Source organism: Myotis yumanensis, unplaced genomic scaffold, assembly GCF_028538775.1.
Source record: "Myotis yumanensis isolate MYYU_CA2020_CCGP unplaced genomic scaffold, mMyoYum1.0.hap1 SCAF_16, whole genome shotgun sequence".
NCBI lineage: Eukaryota > Metazoa > Chordata > Mammalia > Chiroptera > Vespertilionidae > Myotis > Myotis yumanensis.
The window spans coordinates 33,262,458-33,286,477 of record NW_027223767.1 but is presented as its reverse complement, the minus strand read 5'-3'; the positions used below and the strand labels follow the sequence as shown (position 1 = coordinate 33,286,477).

The window sequence follows — 24,020 nt, the reverse complement described above, 5'->3', positions numbered from 1 at the left end:
GCCTTGCCAAGCCCCACGTCTGGATGGGAGGTAAGGTCATCGGGTTCATCATGAGGGACAGGCCAGTTGGATGAGTGTAACTTAGACCTAGAAACCGAGGTCCCACCTTGTGCCCGGACTTTGCCTTCCCTTGATTTCACTCCTTAGTTAAGACTAGGTGCCTCCCACATCCAAACAATGTGAACTACTGAGAAGGGTGGTGAGGCTGGGGACTCAGGACAGTGTGACATAATGAGGGGCACAGGCAGTGACTGGGCTCCACCCAGCAGACACAGGGTGTGGTGGGGGCAGGCAGCTGGCTGCAGTGGGGTGGGAGGAACAGGAGGCTCAGGACCCCCTTTTGCGCCCCCACCCCCACCCCCACCCCCCGCACACTCTAGAGATGCCAGCGGCCCAGGCTTGGGAACAGGCGGGTGTCCCACAAGAGGCACAGGTCCTTACAAGAGAACTGGTTAGCCCTAAAGTCCCAGATCAGTGAGGTGGCCAAAATCGTGGCTGCACTTCCAACCTTTAGAACGCAATTGAACAGAGTGTCCCTGGGGTGGAGGGAAGCCCTTCAGGTCAGGACCCCCCCGCCCTGCCCCTGCAGGGGGGACAGAGGCCGGAGGCCAGTCTTCTCTAAGGAAGTCACCCACCGGCTGCCAGCCACCCTCCCGCCAGCCAGCCTTCTCCTGCCAGGCAGGTGGGAGGGACTGGAGCCCTTTTCCACAGGCTGCCTGCCCTGCCCTGCCCTGCCCTTGAGGGAGACACACCCACCTGCACAGACCCTGGCCACCAGCCGCAGGAGGCCCCAGTGGAGGCTGCTTGTGCTCCCTGCTGCCCCTCCATAGGGAGCAGGTCTCCTCTCCCTCGTACTCTTACCTCCCCCCTCCCTCTCTCCCGCTCCCCTGCCCACCCCTGCCTCAGCCTCTCCTGTGTCTCCCCCCACCCCTACCTGTCCAGCTCACACCAACATACCAAGTTGCAAATCCTTTGTTGCTGCCACAGCCTCTGTGACATCCCCAGGATGGGGCCAGAGGGCGCCCCCAGGCCCCTGAAAACCCCAGCAGCACCTTTCAGAGCCTGACTTCCTTCCTCTTCTACTCAGAGGGGGGGAAAAAAGAATCAAACGGAAGTGCCCAAGGAAATGTTGGGTGTGGCCATCTTTAACGTGTTTTTAAAAACATTTTATTATTCTTAGCCCACCCATCAATTTGGAAAGATAGAATTGGCTCTTATTCCCATCACTGATTTTGAAGTCCCGAGCCAGAGCCGAGCAACAAAAGCAGGTTAAGTGATTAACCGATTACCCGATCTGTGAGGAGCAGCTGGGGGGCAGAGGGCGAGGGGCCAGGTCATTACTCTTTTTTTTTTCCACACTCTCTCACTCTCTTCTCTCCACGATTACTGACCGCCCCGGGGGCCTGATCACAAGCCCTGCTTGGCCAGGGAGGCGGACACTTCGTCAGCTAGCGTGGCGAGCTGGGGCGAGTCTACCATGTCGATGCTGCCCGTGGAGGACACGTTGCTGAGGTGCCGCGGAGACGTGTCCCCGGACACCACGGGCGACTTGTACACGATCTCCGCCCCGTGGTCCGTCTTGGCTTTGGCGTTCTCACGGAAGGTCAGCTTATGGGTTTCGATCTGCGAGACAGGAGGGGAGGGGGGCTGAGAGGAAGAGCCGGAGAAAGGGGCACCGGCCCTGCCAATCTGGCCCGGGTGCGAGGGCGCCGACGAAGGGGTGGCAGCTGTGGGTTCATCATTTCCAATAGCAAACACTTGTGCAGTTCTTCCCTCCTGCCTCCCGGCGACCCTGTGCCCCTCTCCAGAGGCAGCGGCCGCCCGAAGTGTCTTGTGGACCCTTACAGACGTATCCCGCACGGGCGTATGTGTGAACACGTACAAAATGCCTGTGCCCGTCTATTTTAATACGTAGGTAACAATATGCACTGACTCGGCTCTGTACTTTGGTTTGTAGACTTAAACCTTCTGCTATCAGCGCTAGTTCCCACGGGCTTGCTGGTGGCTGCCTGGCATTCCACCAGGGCGGCTGTACCCACGGGCATCTGCCCCCCTGGGGGTGGCTGTTTCAGCTGTTCCAGGCTTTTGCTGTGACAAAGAATGCTGTGTGTGAATAACCTTGGATGACCTTGAACACACACAGCATTTCACACCCTGTAAGCGTGTCCTACCAGTGGAGTTGCTAGCAGGTCCTAAGGCGTGCGCGTGCGCGTGCGCATTCTATCCGGACATGCCGCCCAGTTGCAATGCAAGTGCTGAAGTTCGCCGGAGAAGACTAAGGGATGTCCCCAGAGCCACAGCTGCCCTCCAGGGGCCACGCACACCCCTCCCCTTTGCCAGTGACTGATGAGTCTGGAGGTGGCGGAAGCTGTGGGCAGCACTGATGGGTGTGACAAAGCCCTTTTATAAAAGTAGAGAAACGATGGCGTAGTCTGCAGCCCCGGAGGGCAGACCGCCAGTGGTACCTGGGAAACTCAGGAAGCGTTAGCCAGAGAGGCAAGTGGCACAGTGATTCCCGATGAACCCTGAAGTGATGGACGCAGTGATTCTCAACCTCTCGGGGGTCCTAAGACCTCTCCGAGCGTCTGATGAAACCATAGAAACGCACACAGTTCTCCCGTGGGCCCAGGTGAAGGGTCCCTACCGCATGGGCTTGCGTGTGGCTGTAGAGAGAGACTAGGCTCCCATCGAAGCCATGTATGTGCTGATTTTGTTCATTTGGGGCCAGCGCTTTGACCAAAGGACTCTTCCATATTTCTGTAGTGGAAGGGCCTTTTCCACATAAGTTTTGATAAGAACATTCATGTTTTTTAAAAGCTTTGTTCTTGAGAAGAAATGACAGGGTCCTAGTAATGACCCCAAATCCCCCAAACTGAAGGGAACTCAGGCAAGACCCAGCGACTAGAAACTGCCGGGACTGCGAGGTCCTTGTCCAGCAGCCTCCCCGGGGGCACGCCCTGGCAGCGGCTTGGCTGAACTCGGGGTTTCACCGTCACTGTTTTGCTCTAACTGCCTGGTGACCCATCTAGAAAGTGAGGTTCTGTCCCCAGGACTTGTCTTTGGCGCCTGGGCTGGCCTGGGGATGGCTGCTGCCTTTTGTGGCTGCTTGGAAGCCACGGGGCCGGGGACAGCGGCTCTCACATTTGCACTAAAGCAGAGCCGCCAACCTTTCGGCTCTCACCACGGACCATCAGTTTTAAAACCTCCAGGTGTCCAGACCACACCTGAGACCAGTCGGCATCTCCAGGGTAGGGCCCCGGCTCCAGTCCCATCGCGCCCCCAGGTGGCTGCAGCGGGCAGCTAAGCCGAGCTCGCTGTCCTGGGGGCTGCTGAGGACCACCTCTCGCCAGTCCCCGCGGGGCCTCCAGCTCCCTCCCCTGGAAGCCGGGCCAACAGCCTCCCCCGGCCCTGCCCCCTTTACCTTTTTATTCCCTCCCCCAGGGACGTGGGTGATATTATCCAGAGACCCGATCTTCGACTGGACCCTGTCCTTGAAGTCCAGCTTCTCGGATTTGACTTCCACCTGGCCGCCGCCTGGAACACAGCACACACCACGCCGCCAATTAGCGCCGTTTCGAGAGTCATTCCCAGGAACACCGGCTGCTGGGAGCAGCGAGGACGCGCCTTCCCTTAGAAAGCAGCTGGGGCACAAGGCAGTCCTAAAGGGCTGGACAGCAGTTGGCTTCATCCCTCCCACCAAAGCATGCATCAATATTGACTCAGAAAACTCTTCCTCCTGAGATAATGCAAAGGTGAGTGGCAGCTGGGTGTGGGAAAAGCTACTCCAGTTCTAACTGGATGGCTTCCAGACAGGGAAGGCGTCTGTGTCAACATCCTGGACGCTGCAGCCCTGCACGACCTTGGCATTAAACTGCAAAATGCACCCCAAATAAAGAAGGGCCCTGGCCCTCCTGCCTCCTCAGACGCTCGATGCCACCCACACTCGATGCCACCCACAGCGGGCTGAGGGCGAGAGAAATGACAGCTACCTTTGAACAACACAGGTTTGAACTGCATGGGTCCACTTATACGAAGATTTCTTTCACTAAATACTGTGTCTGTTGCTTATGATTTTCTTTGTAACGTTATCTTTTCTCTAGTTTACTGTAATAACACAGTATTTCATACACGGGACATGCAGAATAGGCACTAACTAACTGCATGTGTGTTTGACTGCACAGTGGTTGGCACCGGACCCCCCACGTTGTTCCAGGGTCAGCTAGACATGACTTGCTGGGGTGGGACAAAGCCGCCCAAGAAAGCTGCTCCCAGTGGGTGACCCCATGGAGGGTAGTTCTCCCCGGGAGAGAGACTCCCACAAAATGCCCAAGGGAGCCCGGAGACAATGAGGCCTTCTGCACAATGAGGCCTTCTGCGCCAGGCTTCTGAGGCCTCTCCCCGCACAGGATGGGTTCCGGAGGGACCTCTGCCCTGAGAGCCTGGCATGGCAGAGCCGCACTCTGAACCCGGCGGGAGGTGGCATCTAGCACTGTGTTCAACGTGGTAACCACCAGCCACACGGCCACTTCAATGTGTGGGTTTTTAATTGAATTTATTGGGTGACATTGGTTCATAAAACCATACAGGTTCCAAGTGCCCACTCATCGTGTGCTCATCGCCCAAAGTAACGTCTCTTTGTTCACATTTGTCTCCCCCTCACTTTGCCCACTTCCACCCCCTCTTTCCCTCTGGCTATCACTATACTATTGTCTGTGTCTGTGTGTTATCTATATACTAGAGGCCCAGTGCATGAAATCATGCACAAGTAGGGTCCCCAGCAGCTATGGGGACGGGGAGAGAGGTGCCTCCCTTCCCCCCAGCGCCTGCCCCATTGCCAACGCCCGCCATGTTTCGTGCAACCCCCTGGTGGTCGGCGCACATCTAACTCTGGGTCGGTTGAACTCCTGCAGGTAGGGACAATTTGCATATTAGCCTTTTATTATATATGTATATATGTGTGTATAAATATATATATATATATTTTTTTACTTAACTGCTTCACATTTTTTCATCCAGCCCCCCAATCCCCTCCTCTGACAACAGCTGTCAGTCTATTCCATGTATCTATGCCTCTGTTTCTATTTTGTTTGTTAAATTATTTTGTTCATTAGAGTTCACATGTAAGTGAAATCATATGATACTTGTCTTTCTCTGACTGGCTTATTTCACTTAGCATAATGCTCTCCGGGCCCATCCATATTGTTGCAAAGGATAAGATTTCCTTCTTCTTTATGGCTGAGCAGTATTCCATTGTGCAAATATACTTTTAAATTTTAATAAAATTCAGCTCCTCAACTGCCCTGGCCACGTTTCATAGGCTCAACAGCCACACGTGGTCAGTGGCCTCGACACTGGACATCACAGGTGTCCAGCATTCGCAGCATCGCAGCAAGCTCTGTGGGTCTCACTGGTTTCTTTTGGAGGGGGTGCGGGGGAGGGGGATGGTAAGGCGCCAACAGTATCATTTTCTGTTCAAAGTCACAGAGGGGACACCGCAATGGCCCAGGGTCCCGTGTTGCAGTTTGTGCAGTTGGTGAAGTGTCCCCCGTGTTGGCTGGGGACCAAGCTGGGACATCCATAGAGCCGAGCTTCGGGGGCCAGACCAGGCCGCTCCCCAGCTCTCGAGGTCCGCGTGCAGCCTGCGTGGAGCACTACGAGCCGTGGGCTAGGGCAGTGGTTCCCAACCTTGGCTGCACATTAGAATCACCTGGGAATCTTTTTAAAATCCTGATTTCTGGGCCTCATCCTCCGGAAATTCTCTTTGTTACTAATGTTGTGGCCTCACCCCATAGCCGCTAGGGTGTAGGATCAGCATCTGCCCTCCCTGCTCAGGGACGAGATAGGACAGCCCCTTCCACCCTCAACACTCTCCATGGCCCATCCCATCGCTGCTTCCCAGCCACCCCGGGAGCAGGCACCCCCCCATCCCGCCCCAGGCCCTCCCCTCCCCGCTAGTTTGCAAAGGCTACCTGGCTTGTGATGGATGTTGCCTAATGAGCCGCACTTGGAGGTCACCTTGCTCAGGTCCACGGGTTTGTAGACTATTTGCACCTGGAGGTGAGAGGGGCGGGCAGAGAATAAATGGGGTTACTTTACGGGCGGAGCACAATGAGAAACAGCTGTGGGCGTCCAGGCGCAGCTGGACCAGGCCTGTCTGCCGAGGCCCAGCCTGGGTGGAAACGTGCCCACCCTGCCCCCAGGGAGCCGGGTCTGCACCAGTGACTGGGGGCTGAAGACGCTCCAGTCCCCAGGACAAGGACCCTCGGGGCAAACAGGGTCCTTCTCTCTGTCCCTGAGCAGGGCCCGTGCCATCTGCTTAGCAAACACACGTAGAGCAGCCACTCCTGACGCGACACAGACATCACATTCAGCGAGGACACAGAGAAAGGAGGCCAGTGCGACCCAGTGTGCAGCATTGGGAAAGCGAGAGCGTATCTGCTGGGCCTCAAAGAGGAGAGGGCCTTGGGAGCGGAGAGGGGGCTTTCTCCCAGGAGAAGCTTCCAGAAACCCCAGCACACCCACAGCAAAAGCAATGACGGTCAGTGAGCAGCACCCAGAGCCGTGGGGAGACCGGACGGAAGAGCCAGTTGGCACCTGAGTGTCCTGGAAAGTGACACTGGCAGGGGGCAGGCGGCCCAGCAGACACCCCCAGGGTTAGTGTCTCGGAGAGCAGACGCCCACACACCCGCCGAGGCCCAGGGCTTCCCCTTGGCCCCGGTCCACCCTGTGGCCGGCCACACTGGCATCCTCCCCAGGGGGACGGTGGCCCCTGCACGGCCCCCTGATCTCAGCCCAAGAGCCGGCTTACCTGGGGGGGGCTCCCCAGGGGGCTCCTGGAGGAAGTCCCACAAAGCCATGGCTGTGAGGGGTCCCAGATGGTCACTGAGGGACCTTCCCAGCAGTGACCTTGTGTGAGGTCACCAGAGGGTGCAGGAGGTGTCACCCAGGGGACTCCGGCTTCCTGCCTGGAGAAGCGTACCCCAGGGAGATGGCCTCGTGCCTGAGAATGGGTTTAACCAGGGGCACCAGGAAAAGGGGAGAGGTTTCTCCTTGGGTCACAATCGTCTGGAACAACCCCATTTTCTCAGTTACTCAGAATCACCCTGGCGTGTGCCCTCAGTCCATGGAGAGTTGATTGAGGCCGACAGGTGGGCCTGGGCTGTGTGGCCGTGTGTGGTGTGGGGCGGGAGGCACAGGGCTGCCAGCCTGCACCTCAAGGGGGTGGGTAATGAATGACTCTGAGAACAGGCCTGGGAGGGAGCTGGGCTCTGGGTGGGCACCCAGGAGGTGGTCAAGGAGCTTTGGGGACCCATCCCAGAGGAAGGGAGGGGTCGTGACCCCGGCTTCCTGCTCTTCCCTGCAGCCTGGATGGGCAGCCACCTCCAAACCGGAGAGCGGAGGGCAGGCCAGAGGCTGGAGCCCAGGTTGGGGGTCCAGGGCCCCCAAATCACCTGAGGCTGACACTGTGCAGCCACCTTCCCCCAGACGAGCTTTCTTCAAAGGCTCCTCCTGCAAACAAGCCTCAGGCGCGGACCAAGCACAGGGCCTGGCCGGCCGGGGCGCCCGCGGGTCTCTGCTAGGCTAACCCACAGGCCCGCAGGGAGTGCAGGACAGACAGGAGGTGCCCGAGGAAGTTCCTCCGTGTTCTGTGACTGCCAGCGGCAGTGGGAGGTACCCTCTCCTCCTGCAGGACCTGCCTCAGCCTCGCCAGCACGGCCTCCCTCCAGCTGACCAGACACCAGTTAAACCGGAAAGCACATGCCTCCTCCTCTGGCCGGAGACCAGTCTGCGGCAAAGCCAGCGAACCAGGAGTCGGAGCTAAAGCAGCAATGTGACCAGGGCTGGGGCGGGTGGGGGGCCAGGGGCAGGCGAGCAGGGACTGGGGAGATAGCAGCACTGGTGAGGAAGCGTTCATGAGCGCCATGCAGCAGCCGCGTGGTGAGCGCCCATCCCGGGACAGCAGGGCTGGGCAGAGCGGGCAGCGCTCAGGCGGGGCAGCGGCACATTGCAAGAATAAACCCTCGGCTGGATGCAGACGACGGCGGCCCAGGCTGGGCATTTTCTGGAGGGAGAGCCCCTTGGGGCATCGCCACCATCCTCGGCTGCCAGCCAAGAGCGGAGCCTGCTCTCAGAAACCTCCTCTCCCCAGGAGTGGGCCGCAGGGGTCTCGAACCTCCTGCTCCCCGTGTTAGGCAGGGCAGTGGGGGAGCCTCAGGATGAGTTTGCACCCACAAAGGACAGCAGGAGGGCAGCAGCAGAGCTGGCCAAGTGGGGAGGTGAGGGTGCAGCCCCAGGTCTCGGGGACACATGCAGTGGGGATGCAAGGAGTCCCCAGAGGCATTTGGAGGCAGCCGGATTTAAAAGGGCCCAAAGCAATACAATAAATAATCAAACGGGCCCAGAGCGGTGTTTCCCTGTCTCCCGGGGCGCAGATGGTCCTCTGGGGCCTTCTGTTGGGCTCTTCTGCATCTGCGCCTCTGCCAGGGGATGGAGCTGGTTTGAACATGGGCCAGAGGCTGAGGCACTGGCTCACCCCCTGCAAGTGCAGGAGACAAATGAGGCCAGAGACCGGACTCGGCTTGCTCTGAGGTAGAACAGTGCGACCTTTGTGTCCACTTGTCAGGACAGGGCCAGCTGTCCACAGTGGAACCCCTCAAAGTGGGCCTGCCCAGGTGATGGGGAGGGGGTGACAGAGCCGGGTGCTGCTACCTTCAGCCCAACCTCGAGGGGCCGGGCTGCGGGGCTCCCGGGAGCCTGTGCTGGGCGGTGAGTGGGGTCATGGTGGGTGTGAATGCTGTGAGGACCCCACTTCCAGGTATGGGCCAGGGAAAGATCAGCCACCTTCCCTAAGCTGCCCGGGCAGGCCAGGGGCCCCCCGGTGCTGGGCACCCCTCCGAGAACGGGGGGTTTATTCTATGCAATGTCTCACAGGGCACACACTCATGCCACGCCTTCAACACCAGACCCCAGTCGGGCGCAGGGAACGTGTGAGGTACTCACACTGCCGCCTCCGGGCACATGTTTGATATTATCCTTTGAGCCACACTTGGACTGGACGTTGCTAAGATCCAGCTTCTTATTAATTATCTGCACCTTTGACAGCCAGAAAAAAGGATGAGTGACACCCCCAGCTCGCCTGCTCTGCACGGAGGACCCCGGAGGGCAGGGCGGGGACCCGAGGCCCAGGCAGCACCCAGGAAGGCACTCCCCAACCGGCTGATCTGGGCGGACCCACCCCACAGCTTGGGGTTCACAAGACAGACCCATCCAGAGGCAACTCTTCCCCCGACACAGGGTGTGTCACGGAGGCCCCTGGGCGAGCCTCTGAGGCCCTAAACCAGAACTGAGTGCTCACATGGGGGGGTGGGGGGGCAGAAAATGTGCTCACTTGTGTTATTTTAATCCTCACAGAGGACGTGCTTAAAGAGAGGAAGTGAGAGAAACATCGATCGGTTGCCCTCGGTATGTGCCCTGACCTCGAATCGAATTGGCAGCTTTTCCACGCACAGGACGATGCTCAACCACCGAGCCACTCGGCCAGGCCCACCGAGGCTATTAAATGAACAAACACAGAGTCCCAGCTGGGCCCTCACGCACACCCCTCGGACCCATCAGAACCTTCCCCGAGACCTGGCTGTGGCTGTTCTCAAGCTTGTCAGGCGGTGGAATCACCTGCAAGTATTTAAAAAACCCAGACCCCACCGAGATCTAGAATGAGAATCTCGGGCTCTGCTTCTGCAAAGCACGTGGTGCTGCCTGCACGCCTGGGTCAAGGACCACTGAGGTCACGCGGAGGATGTGGGCGCTGTGTGGAGAAGACAGAGAAGACCGCCCCCCGCCCCCCGGGCGTGCGAAGACTTGGCCTCGTGAAAGGCAGGGTAAGTGCTGCCCTTCCAGCTCTCGGCTCCCCCTCGTCCACAACCAGGTGCCTCAAGGGAACTGGGACAGGGGCCCAGGCGCCTCCTCTCAGCCTCCCTGGGCAGGTGTGGCCTCGATGGTGCGGTCCCACTGTCGTCCTGTGAGGCTCAGGGGTGGGGATATTGACATCTTAGTGGGGAAAGATTTTGACCCACTTTGTCTAAAAACTATGAAATACGCAGACAACCATGGCACAGAGACGAGGGTTGGCAAACTCCGCTTTGCTGGGATGACGACACCCTCGTCAGCAGGTGTCTCCCCTCAGGAGCACTGTGCTTGGAAACAGGGAGCCACGGGTTCAATTAACCACCGACGATATAAAGGACCAACAGCCGGCGTTCCCACTTAAGAACCAGCATCGGCCGACGAACCAGGCCGTCAGGGTCAGGGCACGCGCCTGGGTTGCAGGCTCGATCCTCGATGGGCGTGCAGGGGGCAGCCGATCAATGATTCTCTCTCTTTGTTGCTATTTCTATCTCTCTCTCCCTTTCCCTGTCTCTCAAAAAAAAAAAAAATTTTTTTTTTTAAAAGAACCAGCATCGCTCTCTGAAGTCCTGAAAACAGCACAGAGGTCTCAGTGCTTTGGGAACGGTGGCTGGGGGCCGCTGCCCAGAGGCCAGGGTTAGGGTGGCTGTGGCTGAGGGTCGGGGCCCTGGCTGGGGGCCGCTGCCCAGAGGCCAGGGTTAGGGTGGCTGTGGCTGAGGGTCAGGGCCCTGGCTGGGGGCCGCTGCCCAGAGGCCAGGGTTAGGGTGGCTGAGGCTGAGGGTCGGGGCCCTGGCCGGGCTCGTCCGGGGAGAATGTGCCAGAGCTGGCCACCCAGGGGTCCACAGGTCCTCAGCAAAACGAAGAATTGAGGATATGATAGCAAAATTGGTCCATCCTACTTTTTGGTGTTAAAATGGCCTTTCCTTTATTAAATTATTAATTACTACATCACGTTAATAGATATTATTTTTAGATGTCCTTTACCTGGCTACGTAAACAGATAGCAATCTTCTGGAGGCACCACCCCCAACCTTTTTTCTTTAGCATGAACCTAACCACCTGAGAAACCTATCTAACCCACCTCTTTATTCTTTTATGGTCCTTTCTAATAAAAGCTATGCCTGGCTGGTGTGGCTCAGTTGGTTGAGCATTGTCCCATGCACCGGGAGGTCCCCGGTTCTATTCCTGGTCAGGGCATGCTAGATCTCTGGGCCGGGGGTGGGGGGTGGGGGGGTTGTGTGCAGGAGGCAGCCAATCAATGTTTCTCTCTGATCAATTTTACTCTCATCCTCTCCCTTTCTCTCTCTCTAAAATCAGTAAAAACATATATTTTTTCCATTAGAAAAAACCCAGAACATTGTGCTTTTGAAAATAGAGGTTAAAAAAACGCAAGTTTTCTTGCCTTCCGAACACAACCACTATCGTATTTCATTGCATTCCCTGAAGCCTCATATACACGTAAACTACCGTCATGTGCGTAGAAATGGTAGTAATTAGTGCGTCCACACACTTTCTATCTTGTTTTATCAAGTAACGTACCCTAGGCACCTGTGCTATCAGATGTTTATCCTGATTCCATTTTAAAGAATATCAGCAGCCTCACCACGAACACCTTTGTGCAAGGAGCTTTTCCCTGTTTTGGGTTATTTTCATAGCATGGGGTCCCAGGAGTAGAATTTCCAGGCCACAGTTATAAACACTCTGAAAACACTCAGCACAGCCCCCTGCATGGCTTTCTGAAGGATGTTCCCCGAGAGCGCGGTGCAGGAAGCTCACCATAGAGCTGCCAATCTTGGGCATTTAAAAATGTGTTTATCTCCTTGACTAACACAGACCGGCACGGCATTGTTGGCTTCCTCTGCCTTTCTTTGATTTTTACTAAAGCTGCTCCTTTGCCCCCTGTTTGTTAGTAGGTGTATTTCTTTCTAACAAACAACTGTTCAACTTATTTCTTTGTAATTTCTTCTTTGTTTTTTAAACGTAAAAACCATCCTTCCGTTAGCGGTTGGATGAATCTCTAATTCCACGTCCCCTTTCTCACCACCACCCCCTTCGTTACGGACGGGGAGCTCACAGGGGAGGCCCAGGGAAGTTCAGCGACTTTCTCAAGCCCCGTGGCAGAGAGAGCTGCACAGGAATCTGGATCTGGGCGTGTCTGTGGCCACAGGCGACGGATGTGACTGCAGTGTTTTGCCTGAGCTGTCTGTCCTCAAGGCTGTTGTGTCATAAGTCAAAACAGCGCTCTCCCTCGGAGAACACCGAGTTCTCTCCCTGAGCGGGAGACTCACGGGCAGGGCGTTAGCCAGGCGGGAGCGAGGAGCCGGGTGAGGGATGGGCTTTCTCCAGCTGCTGCTTAAGGAGCTGCTGTCACCCTCTGCATCGTGTCTGAATCAATGTGTGCCGCCCTCAGATTTGAGGGAGTCCCACTTGAACTTCTTCCTTGGGGATCATTTTTATTTACAACTTTCAGCCTACTTTCACAAAGAGCAGTTTAGAATTGGAAAACAACAACACACACACACACACAGTAATAAAACAAGAAAATGTAAAGGAGAATGGTAAAAGAAGGGGAGGCCATTCACACTGACAATTACAAGACAGATTATGACCCCCTGGCCAGGTAGCTCAGTTGGTTAGAGCTTCATCCTGATATGCCAAGGTTGTCTGATCCCTGGTCAGGGCACATACAAGAACCAACCAATGAGTGCATAAATGAGTGGAACAACAAATTGATGTCTCTCTCTCTCTCTCTCTCTCTCTCTCTCTCTCTCCCTCTCTCAAAAATAAATAAATAAAAACATTGAACACACACAAACAAGGTGGTTCCTTTCATTTAACTCTGAGCTTCCTGGAAGCCAAGGCAAAAAGGCAAACAGGATGGGTTACATAACTCCTCTTATCTGACAAAGAAAACTTCCCAGTTTTTCAAGTTTTCTGTAAAATCCATATAAGGAATTCATCAATCAAATCAAGAGTTCATGAAGTAATAATAAAATTTATAACATACACAGAAAATTTTCCCTCCAGTGTAACTTTTTCTTTTTCCAATCCCACAAAAAAGACAACAAGCTCTCAGTAGCCCTTTTATGGGATTTGGAAATAGACAAAAGGATATGTACAAAGCAGACACAAATTACCATTAGTCATCAAATTAAGCCAACACCCTTTACAGAATGTTAGGTTTACAGAAAGGAGGAAAAAGGGTAACGGTTGGCATTCTGAAATTGGGATCCTGAAACGACTTCTCCCTGGAGTACCTTGTGTGATACCGAGCCTCAGGTCTGGCCAGACACTGAACATACCCATCACAGGAAAGAGCAATGTTTTGGAAGCTCCAAATTTTAGTCTGGAGACTCCCAGTCAGGCGAGAAATTCCTGTGGTCAGGGTTTGGCCCTGGAGGAGAGGATGGGGTGAGGTGGGCGGGTCCACTTTGCTTTAATCTGCTTCCTGGAGGGAAGTCCCAAACCTTTATTAGACCTTGAACTTGTTCGTTTGCGCTCAGATCGCTCAAGGTGCGCCAGGTGGCCCAGCCCTCCCCTGGCGAGCGCCCGGCTGGCCCCTGGTCCTGGCTGTCCCTGGCGAGGTCTGCCCCCAGCACTGCCTGGTGCTTGCTGGGCGACCTTGCCTCACTGGGGTCAAGAGGCCCAGGGCCCAGGGCTGGGGATTTGGAGTGGGATGTTCTGGTGGGAAAGCTTATCTGGGTCCTGTTAAGTCAACCAGCCAGAGGAGAGGCCAAATAACAGGGAAGTCGCCTGTAGAATTATTTGCACTGTTCCTTTAACCAGTGACTGCTCCCAGCTGCTTTAAAATGATTTACACAAGGTTTTTCCACAAACACGGGCGCTGTGTACCGGGAGGGTCCCAGCCTGGCTCTGCCCGCCACTCACTGCAGGGCCCCGACACCTCAGCCCAGGTTCACCTGAGTCCAGGACAGGCAAACGATCCCAGGCAAACAGAAATGTTCCTCACCTGTGCTTTTGAAAATAAGAGCTGGGACTTTGTCAATAAATATAATGAATCTAGAAATACTTCCTGAATGGAGACAGACGCTTACAGCGCTCCATCGCCATCTTGTGGCCGCTGGGAACATTGCAGCCCAGGGCGTTCCCAGCCTGAGCTCGGTAGGTTCCTGTCCAGCTGGGTCTTTGCATTCCGGCTGCAGGCCAGGGCCCCCTCCGAGAAGTGACGTTAGCTCTGTCTGCTCACAGCCAACCAGGCCACCCCCACGCTCGGGCCGCTGTGCCCTTTCCAGGCTATGGCCCTGCACACCCCGCTCACCCTTGGCAGCCACAGGATCCCCTGTTCTCCTGACCAGGCAGCCGGGCCCCAAGTGCACCTTCTCTCTGACCCTGGATGGCACCGGGGTGGGGGGGCAGGGGGGGCCTGTGCTTCCTTCTGCGCCCCCACTGACCACACAGAGGGGCGGCTGAGGTTGGTGTTGCCCCATCTGCCCTCGCATTCAACTCTGACGGCCTCCCAAGCTCACGCCCACGACCACTGACAGCTGAGCCTGGGCTCTCTGCCGCGGGTCCCTCCAGCTCCCTCTTCCTTCCACATCCTGGCTAGAGGACAGTTCCTGTCGGCCAGGGCAGACACCGCTGGGGCACAAAAGGCCTCCTCCAGCAGCTGTTCACGCTCCCCGGCCTAAGCCCCCACTCCCCTGCCCATGCCAGCTCTAACTTGATTTTGCTTCTGATCTGAAAATCTCCAGTGGGCGGTTCCTCACGGTGTCTTCCAGCCCCTGGGCCCAGCACTCTGTGTGTGTGTGTGTGTCCGGGGGGTTGGGGGGGGGGCTGTCCTTGCCAAGGCCAGTGATGGTCCCAATCAAGGGTCTGCCCTGGCTTCTCTGACTTGTTGGTAACACGTGAGACTGTGGGTGACACCCCACAACACAGGTGACTCTCCGTGTGGGGGACCCCCCGTGGTGTGGGCTGCTCCCCACTGCATCCCTGGCCAACCTCTCCGCTCCCTTTGTATTTCCCTCCCCTGGCCTGGGCCCCGGGGGCAGCAACTCAGCACAGGGCCTGACACTCAGAGGTGCCCCAGAAATGTTGGTGAATGAACACAGGGAGGTAGGAACCCACTTCTGATGCTACCTGCGTGCTCTGCATTACCAGGATGTAAGGATGCCAGTTCACATTATTCACCAAATGTAAAAATTGATTTTAGAGAGAGGAAGGGAGCAAGAGAGAAACATCGATTTGTTGTTCCAGTTCTGCATTAGTTGGTTGATTCTTGTATGTGGCCTGACTGGGGATGGGACCTGCAACCTTGGTGTATCAGAATGACACTCTAACCAACTGAGCTACTCAGCCAGGGCCTTTAAAGTATGTTTTAAATGCTGGTTCTCTGTCGCCACGATGGAATTCTCCCCTGCTCCCCTCACAGAGAGTAGGGCTCTGACAGACTCTTGGGGAGGGAGGTGCGAGACAGAGGGGGTGGCCTGGCTGGGACTGACTGACATTTGGGGACACTGGGTCTTAGCCTGGACTACACATCGGGAACACCTGGGGAGGCCCCCTGAGGTTCTTACAAACCTGGGAAAGGCTCTGGCGTCAGGACTTTTAACAGAACCCGCCCCCCCCCCCCCTCCCCAGGTGATTCTCCTTGCCAGCCGGTGGGGAATGAGAACCTTCCGGCTCCAGGAGCAGGCTCCCTGATCTGCAGTGACCCCCAGCTGCCGGCCTCGCTGCCCCTGGCTCCCGTCTTCATCTAGTTCTGTGGAGGGGCCGAGGGATTCTTCCACACTTTCCTTTTAAAGTTCAGAATTTCGTTTTGGTCTCTGCAAGCTGTACACCATCACTGCACAACGCAAGTAGGAAGGCCGAGGTTCTCGGTCTGCAGGTGGCCAAGCAGCTGCTCTTCCTTCTTCCCGGAGGCCTCGGTTCACGGAGGGAGCTGCCCCTCAGCTGAGGCTCCCACAGGCCACAGCCCCCCAAGGCCTGAGCGTCGCCTCCGGGAACCGCCGGCCCAGTCCAGGCGGAGGACACCCTCGCTTTAAGAGCTTTCTCCGTGGATCCCAAGCGTCTCTGTTTCCTTTTCAGTTTCCCTGGAGACTGATGCGTTGCTCCTTGTCGTGGTGGCTGCGGTGGTCTTTGGTTCAGACAATTGTCTAGGTTTTCTATGGACGTGAAGGGGCGGCTGTCACTCCTCCCTCTGCGCTTCCCCACACCCCCCGCCTGGTCAGTCCTAAGGAAAGTCACCGTCTCTCCTTCGGGAGATGAGGGCACGTCTGCGCCCGGCCTGGTGCGTGGTGACCTGGGGCACCTTCCCCTTCCACTCTGAGCCTCAGGTCACAGCCCTGGTCCCCGCCCTGCGCAGTGCGGGGCGGGGGCAGGGCAGCCCTGGGAGAGTCCCCCCTCCACTCAGCACTGTCACTCAGCAGAGCTGCAAGAACTGGGCCAAAGGTGCCCAGCCCTTCCAAGCCAACCTCAGATGACCCTGGGGTGGCAGGAGGACACGGTGTTTGCTGGTGTGTGACGGCCCCGCAGGCTGGGAGTCGCTCAGGGCTCCGGTTCCCTCTGGGTCCGCTGGTCACAGCTGCAGAATCATCTCCACGGTGCACACTGACCGGTGGGGTTTTGCTTCTCATTTTTCAAAACGGGCAAACGGTCACACTGCTATGAAAACAGGCTCGAGGCCCCCGGGCACTGAGGGGAGGGGGCTGCGTGGGGAACATCCCATCGTCTTGCAAACCAAGTCCCTGGAGCTCCTTCTGCCCCAAAACATCACAGAAGGATCAGCCTCCAACCAGCACCCTCACCGCTGCCTCAGCCCCTCTAGAAGGAGCCGGGCATCTCTACCGAGAGGCGCACAGGCCGGCATCGCAGGAAGGAAACATGGCCCAGGGCCTCCCTGTGGTCCAAAGACAGCTCTCCCGAGAGGCGCCTGGGCCCCCAAGGCTGGGAGGGGCCAGCGGGAGGCCCTGAGGCTCCGCAGGAGCCAAGAGCAGGGTTTCAGGCGAGGCACCCACACGGGCTCTCCGAGATGCCCTCTTCCAGGGACACCCAGTCCCCGGCCAAGAGTAATAAAATCAGTGGTGCGGAGGGTGCCCGCTGTGGGGGAGTCGAGCTGTCCCAACTGGAAGGTTCTGTAAAGACTCCCAGCCCACCAGGAGGCTCATTGCCCCCCAAACGGCCCAGTCCAAAGCCCCCACACATCTGTGGCCCCCAGAGCAGAGCCTTGGTCCTCGGTACCCCCCACACCTCCTCTTCTCCCTTCCCCGTGCCCCCCTGGTGGTGGGTGGGGAGGGCTGATCTCTGTACCCACAATTCATATGCTCAAGTCCTAACTCCCAGGGCCTCCGAACGCGGCTGTGTCTGGAGACGGGGCCTGTCCAGGGTGGTTCTGTTAAAACAGCCCCTTAGGGTGAGCCCTCGTCCGCATGACTGGTGTGCTTACAGGAGGGGAGGTGGGCCCAGAGACACCCGGGGGGAGGAGCGGGAGCACGCGAGGAGGGGCAGCCGTCTCCAGTCGAGGAGGGAGGCCAGCGGCCCTTCCACACCTCGGTCCTGGGCTTCTGCCCTCGGCACTGGGAGGAGACAGGTTTCTGCTGTGTAAGCCACCCAGCGTGGTATTTCCCTGTCAGGCCCAGGAAACTCGGGGGCAGGGCAAGAGGAGGAGGGCAGGCAGGGTCCAGGCCAGCCCCTCCTCCCTCCACCTCAGACCCTCGGAAGCTCACGGCCCCCACCTTTAGGGGACCCCAACATTTCATGAGCACCCACTTGTGCCTGGAAGAATCAGTTCAAAATGGAGACCAGACTTCCCCAGAACTGAAGGTAGAGAGAAGCCTAATCTAAGCAACCATCCGACAAAGGCCTGACACCCACCTACGGACCAGCTGTGTCACGTTCTACACGAGGCAGACTTCTGGGCACCCCCACGTCGAGGACCCCCGAGTCACAGATCAACCGTCCTCTGATCAGCAGGGCTGACATGGGGAGGAAAAGAACCGGCACTTTCTCTCCCCCACGCAGAGCTGCGTGGGACCCCAATAAAGAACCATAACCCATTGTCTTTCCTTGAAGAGGTCTGGGAGGGGGCCGGGGTGCTATGTGAGGGTGGGAGGCAGTCACTCGCCTGCCTCTGCCACAGGTGTGGGGGCCGCACGCCTCTCCTGGTTCCGGTTCGGTTCTGCACAAGCACAGCGGCCTCCGCACGCCCTTACCTTCCCGCCTCCTGGCTGGTGCTTCAGGTTTTCGGTGGAGCCGATCTTGGACCTGACGTTCTTCAGGTCGGGCATGGGCACGGGGGCAGTCTGCAGGCGGCTCTTGGCTGAAGACGGCGACTTGGGTGGCGTGCGGACCACAGCCACCTTCTTGGGCTCCCGGGTGGGCGGGGTTGGCAGGGATGGGGTGCGGGAGCGGCTGCCAGGGGTGCCCGGGGAGCCGGGGCTGCTGTAGCCACTGCGATCCCCAGATTTCCCAGATTCACCTGGAAAAGAGGAGGGAGTGAGGCCAGAACTCGGAATGGGTGCCACTTGGCTAAGGCCCGGGGCTGCCTGTCCCGAGGGCCCACCCCGGGCTCAGGGCTGGATGAGGCAGGTGAGAAAGGCCGGGAGCTCAGGAGGCTGCCCTTGAGCTCATCCGCGTCTTTCCTTCCTGGCCTTGTCGCTGAGGGCAAGAGACAGTACCCCTTCCCAGAGAGGGAGCCGGTTCTGCCCCAGGGCCCTGGGGTGGAGAGGTGGGACCCCAACTAGCTGTGTGGTCTCTGACAAGCCACACGCCCCTGAGTTCGGGCCTCACCTCGAAACCAAGCACAGGGATAAAGCCCGCAGTGAGGAGCCGGGCGGCCATGTGTGTGCACGGGCTTCAGAAACTCCAGTGCGATGCCAGGTGGCCTTGGCCCTGAGCAAGGGCGATGCCAGGGCAGGACCCAGGGCCACCTCGTCTGGACCCTTGAGACCCTTTCCCCACAGGGTGAGCGTTAAGCTGCTGAGCAAGTTCAGGGCCCCTCTCCCACCAGAGCCTCCGCAGCCTCCCGACTCTAGACACTGTGCCTGCTTCATGCCCACCTGACCCTCGCTCTCCAGACAAGCCATGCCCAGCTTGGTGCCTGCCCTGCCGTTCCCGCCCTTCCCCACAATGCAGGGCAAATGCCAGTGCACCTGTCACACCCTCCGGGAAGGCTGCTGGGACCGTCCTCCCCCGGGGGCCGCTAGCTGGTGCTCCCTGACCTGCACCCCGCGCCCCACTGCCCTCCAGTCGTTTACTGTTCCATCTGCCCTGTGGTTCAGTGGTTCTCCTAGTGTGGCCCAGGGCCCTGCGTCAGTCTCTAGACCTGTGAGGGGGAGCGGGAGCTGGAAGAGGCAGGTTCCCGGCCCTGCCCACACCTGACATGACAGAATCTCTAGGGGTGGGGCCTGCAAGCTGCTGCTCCCAAGCTCCCCTGTGGTTCTTGAGCAGCCGGGTCTGAGAGCCACTGGGCCCCATGCTGTGCCCCCCGGGGCGAGGCTTAGCTTCCTTCAGCGCTGAGGCACTTGTCCAGGGGGGAGTAAGCCAGGTCCTTCGTAGAGTGTGATCGTCTGCTGTGAACCCTAAAGTCAAGTTCTGTGGCAACAGGACAAACGAAGCCTTTTCTCCTTTTCCACCTAAGAACCCCGCCCCCGCCCCCCGTCTCTGCCTCTAGGCCAGTGGTGGCGAACCTATGACACGCGTGTCAGAGGTGACACGCAAACTCATTTTTTTGGTTGATTTTTCTTTGTTAAATGGCATTTAAATATATATAATAAATATCAAAAATATAAGTCTTTGTTTTACTATGGTTGCAAATATCAAAAAATTTCTATAGCCAAAACCGGTTAGGCTCAGTGGATAGAGCGTTGGCCTGCGGACTGAAAGGTCCCGGGTTCGATTCTGGTCAAGGGCATGTGCCTTGGTTGCGGGCACATCCACAGTGGCAGATGTGCAGGAGGCAGCTGATCGATGTTTCTAACTCTCTATCTCTCTCCCTTCCTCTCTGTAAAAAGTCAATAAAATATAGTAAAAAAAAAAAATTTCTATATGTGACACAGCACCAGAGTTAAGTTAGGGTTTTTCAAAATGCTGACACGCCGAGCTCAAAACGTTCGCCATCACTGCTCTAGGCCATCCCCACCCACTCTGCCCTGCCCTCCCCTCCTGCCTCCACGCACAAGGCCAGACTTGGCGATGGCTTCACATCCTTTCTGTGCCACCTGATTGCGGAGTGACCCCCGAGCCTGTGTCCGCATCTGAAAGGGGGGATGTGTCACAGCCCCCAGTGCTGTGTGTGAAGACGGGATGTGGCGACAGGTAAAAGCGTCCAGAGCAGAGACGGGCCGGCCTCCCAGGCTGTGCAGACCACGTGTGATAAACGCCAGAGGGAACGTCACACGCAGACCTGGGTTAGGGACCGTGCAGCCTCCAGCAGCCACAGGCAGCCCGAGGCACGGGCTGCCCTGCCCCACCCAGCCCTCCGAGGCAGGAAATGAGAACACACAGTATTAGAAAGCTCCCTTGGACGCACACGGCTCGTCAAACCACACGCCAGCAGAGGAGCGGGAATCCTGACTGTCCCCGTCCAGGCTCAGCGTGTGAAACCACGGTTTCAGAAGCGGGTCCTCCAGCTCTAAACACCAAAGCCGACAAACAGCCACACACAGAGGGGGTGACCCCTGGCGGAGCAGGGTTACCTCGCTCAGGCTTTGGCCCCGCGGGGGGTGGTTTTCTCTGCACTTGCTTGGTAGCTTAAAAAGAAAAATCCACAGGAAGCCTCGTTACAATCAGGCGGAAACGGGGCCTGAGGAGCTCTTCTCTGGGTCGTGGGTGCCCAGCCAGGCCGAGGGGCTGAGGTGGGAGGCAGGGAAGGCGTCCAGGGAGCAGGGGCCTGTCTGTCAGGAAACAAGGTCAAGGGGCCCACAGGGTGCTCTGTCCACCTGCAGGCGGCCACCCGAGAGCGGGTGAGAGCCAAGGAGGGATGCATGTTCGTGCTTCCAGTTGTGGCTCCAGTCGTGTGAGCCAACTGCATCGTGTGAAGTGACAAAGAGCACATGCAAAGTCGTATGCAGATCCAGTCACAATTCCTCACTGACCCCCTAGCATAGGCATCACATCCACGAGGAAAACACTGCATGGAAAACCAAACCAGTGCGCCTTAATGCGCGCCGTCCTTGTAGGCATCGCCCGAGGGCAGACTTGGGCTAGACGCCACGCAGAAGCCTGCCGCCGGCGAAGGGCTCTGAGCTGCCGCCCTGGCCAACGGCAGCAGAGGCGTCATTGGACCAGGCCAGGCACACGCGCAGTCATACAAGACCCACAGGCTCCCGAGCATCTCTCCGGAGCCAGCGCAGGCCAGCGCCCCCTGACTTGTGCAGCATCGAAACCCAGTTGCCTGGAACATGTTTCCTGGGAGAGGGGGCCTAAGCCTGGCTCTCCCCCATCCCCAAAGAGGGCTACGCCTCTGAAAGCACCGCTGGAAGCAAAATCGCTCTACGGGAGCCTGTCCTGCTACTGAACCGGCCGGGTTCACTCCCAGGACCGTAGGACAGACAGCCTGCAACTGATCAGTGAAAACCTCTGGCTTCTGTCAGAGAATCCCCAACACCCCAGCAAGTGAGGCTGGGCAGAGGCCACGCCCTGTGTGAGGTCACGCATAGTGACGGGTCTGGGTGGCCGTCAAAACACCTCCCAGGGGCCCTGAACTGGGTGGAGGTCAAGAGAAGCTCAGAGAAGCCCCCTTCCTGCCCCTTGTTACCATGTGGCCTCATTCTCCTCCTGCTTCCAACGAGCTGGTAGACGCAGCCGTGCAAACTCTGAGCTTGACGCCTTCATGGATAAAAGGTGGGGATGCAATATCTAACTAAGAATTGTCAAGAAGGCAGAAAAGAAAACGCACAATCCAGTGCTTAGCGAGCAGAAGGCATCTCGGAGCCACCAGGGGCATGAACTGTCAGGGACAGTTCGGAGACGAGGGTTGGGTTCCAGAGAAGGTTCTTACCCGTGCCCGGCGGGGTCTTTGGGGACGGCGTGGTTTTCGCTGGAATCCTGGTGGCATTGGCCGGGCCTTTCTGGCCTGGAGGGGCCGCTCCCCGGGGAGTGGCAATCTTGGTTCCAGTTTTAGCGTCTGCCCCCTGTAAACCGAAGCATGGTAGCGTGGTTTTTACAGTTGAGAAAGGACATTGTTACTTGGCGTCAATGCCACTTAACCACTTTGACTCAAAATGAGGCTACGGGTGGGGCGACCCTTTGCCTACACGATGCAACGAATGTCTCCTACAATCACAAGGGTTTGCTGGGCACACAAACCCACAGCCCCACCCAAACACCAAGCGCTCCGAACACCGTGTCCTCCTGGGGGAACGTTCAGGTGCGTTATCCGTGTGAGCTGCGCTGATGTGCGGCATGAACGGCCATGGAGCTGATAGTGACACTCAGGCTCACTCTCCACCAGGGCCGCTCAGCAGGCAGGACATCAGACCGCTCCCGTGTGGACACCCGTTCTCTGCCTCTCCTCAGGGACCTGACTGGCGGTGGCTGGTTTCACCAGAGGCCAGTGAGGGCCCTGTTTGTTGAACTTGACCGAGAGTGCTCCAGAGCTAAGTCAGACTCTTCTGTTCTCTCACAAGCAGCCCTGGGTTTCAGCGACTCCTTAGATGAGCTAAGAGCCCGTGGTGGGTGAACACAGCATCGGTTAGCAAACCGGCCCGAGGCTGAGCAGGGCACCAGCACAGCCAGCTGGCAGTGCCCGGGCTCGGTTACCCAGTCGATGACCCTGACTCATGACTTGGAAAAGACACTGCATTCACCAAAGACCTAACGATGGCTCAGGAGGGAGTCAACTAGCGGGTCAGGCGTTGCTGCCCAGCGAGGCTCGTATCCAACCCGAGAGGGCAATCTGGAAGCACTCCAGTTCCCCAACCGGGAGTGGACAGGGGAGCCCCACTCGAGCGGCGACTTCACAGCGGGGTCCCGGCAGGTGCCTGGGGGCTGCTGCTATGAGGCACTAAGGGAGCTTAGAAGGATGGTGCCGAGGCCCCATCCCCATTTCAACTGTTCTATGCGGCGCTTCTAGGTAAGAGCTGATCTGAAGGAGGTCTTTTCGGCTAAAAGAGACACACATTGGAAAACCACACGAGAGCAGCCTGGTTCTTTGCGGAGGCGTTTTTCCTTACCTTGACTTTCATCTCCTTTGCTCCAGAACCGCCGGTTCGGGGCGTGACAGAAGAGACGTGTTTAGGAGAGGAGGATGGCTCTGGGCACACGGCAGGGCTGGAGGGTTTGATCAAAGGGTCTGAGCTACCAGGAGGGGGGCCTTTGGGGCTAAGGCAGGGCCTACTGTTCAGGGTTTTAGCAGAGGAAGGTGTGGATGTCTTAAACATAAACATAAATAAAATCAAAATAAAAATCAGCACATGGGGGAGGGAAACAAACTGAAAAAGACAGTAACTAAACATAAACAAGGCAGGTAACGGTCTACGGCAGAGATCTCCACCTGTTTGGATCATGTACCCTTGGCAGCCGTCATCGGCCAGAACAGGTGGGGACGTGCGCCCTCATGGACTCGGCCAATATATGCAGTGCATTATAGAATGCACATGTGACAGGACTTTTAAAAGAGAAGCCGAAAAATGGAGAGAAGTTCTAGAATGTTCTGTCTTGGATTTTTTTTGTGCCCATCCTCCCCCCCACCCCCTGCTCCCCACTTTGGAGAATTTTTTGATTTACAGGTGTTTCATGTCCAAAAAGTTGGTGGAGATCACCAAAGCAGATGATTCTAGGATGTTTCTCAATAAAACTTCTGCAGCATGTCAAGCGTCCGACCTGCCCCACCGTCTGCCCAATTCCAGGTGCGGAGCCAGGCTGGCCTGCTCACCCCTGGCGCCCTCCCCCTCGCTGACAGGTTGGTACCGCTACAATCAGGGCCGTGCCGGTTCTCAGTCTCAAAGATTCTGCCTGACACTACTTAGCGTGCGCTCTCTCTCTCTCTCTCTCTCTCTCTCACACACACACACACACACCCCCACACACACTTTCTGAATAAAATCTGCAATAGAACTGAACTCGATCTGGTGAACCCTAACCTGGCCCATGTTTCCTCTGGAACGTGGGCCACTTAAGGAAAAGCCTGGGTGGGCGGGCGGCCCAATGGGACAGGTGCC

General features: G+C 57.4%; 1 protein-coding gene across 11 annotated transcripts in view; it reads right to left on the bottom strand.

The window, feature by feature from the left end:
• Nucleotides 1-1,144: 1,144 nt before the first annotated feature.
• Nucleotides 1,145-24,020, bottom strand: part of MAPT (microtubule associated protein tau) — a 76,692-nt gene continuing 53,816 nt past the window's right edge. For 4 of the 11 annotated variants that reach the window (XM_070394845.1, XM_070394856.1, XM_070394846.1 and 1 more), the window contains 7 exons: nt 23,034-23,231; nt 21,860-21,992; nt 18,072-18,337; nt 9,001-9,093; nt 5,970-6,051; nt 3,422-3,534; nt 1,145-1,623 (listed from right to left, as the gene is read on the bottom strand). In XM_070394845.1, coding sequence (XP_070250946.1) covers nt 1,408-1,623; nt 3,422-3,534; nt 5,970-6,051; nt 9,001-9,093; nt 18,072-18,337; nt 21,860-21,992; nt 23,034-23,231 — 1,101 coding nt within the window. In that variant the 3' untranslated portion in view covers nt 1,145-1,407. The remainder of the gene's footprint in view (nt 1,624-3,421; nt 3,535-5,969; nt 6,052-9,000; nt 9,094-18,071; nt 18,338-21,859; nt 21,993-23,033; nt 23,232-24,020) is intronic. The other 7 variants (XM_070394848.1, XM_070394849.1, XM_070394851.1 and 4 more) reach the window with 2 other exon arrangements.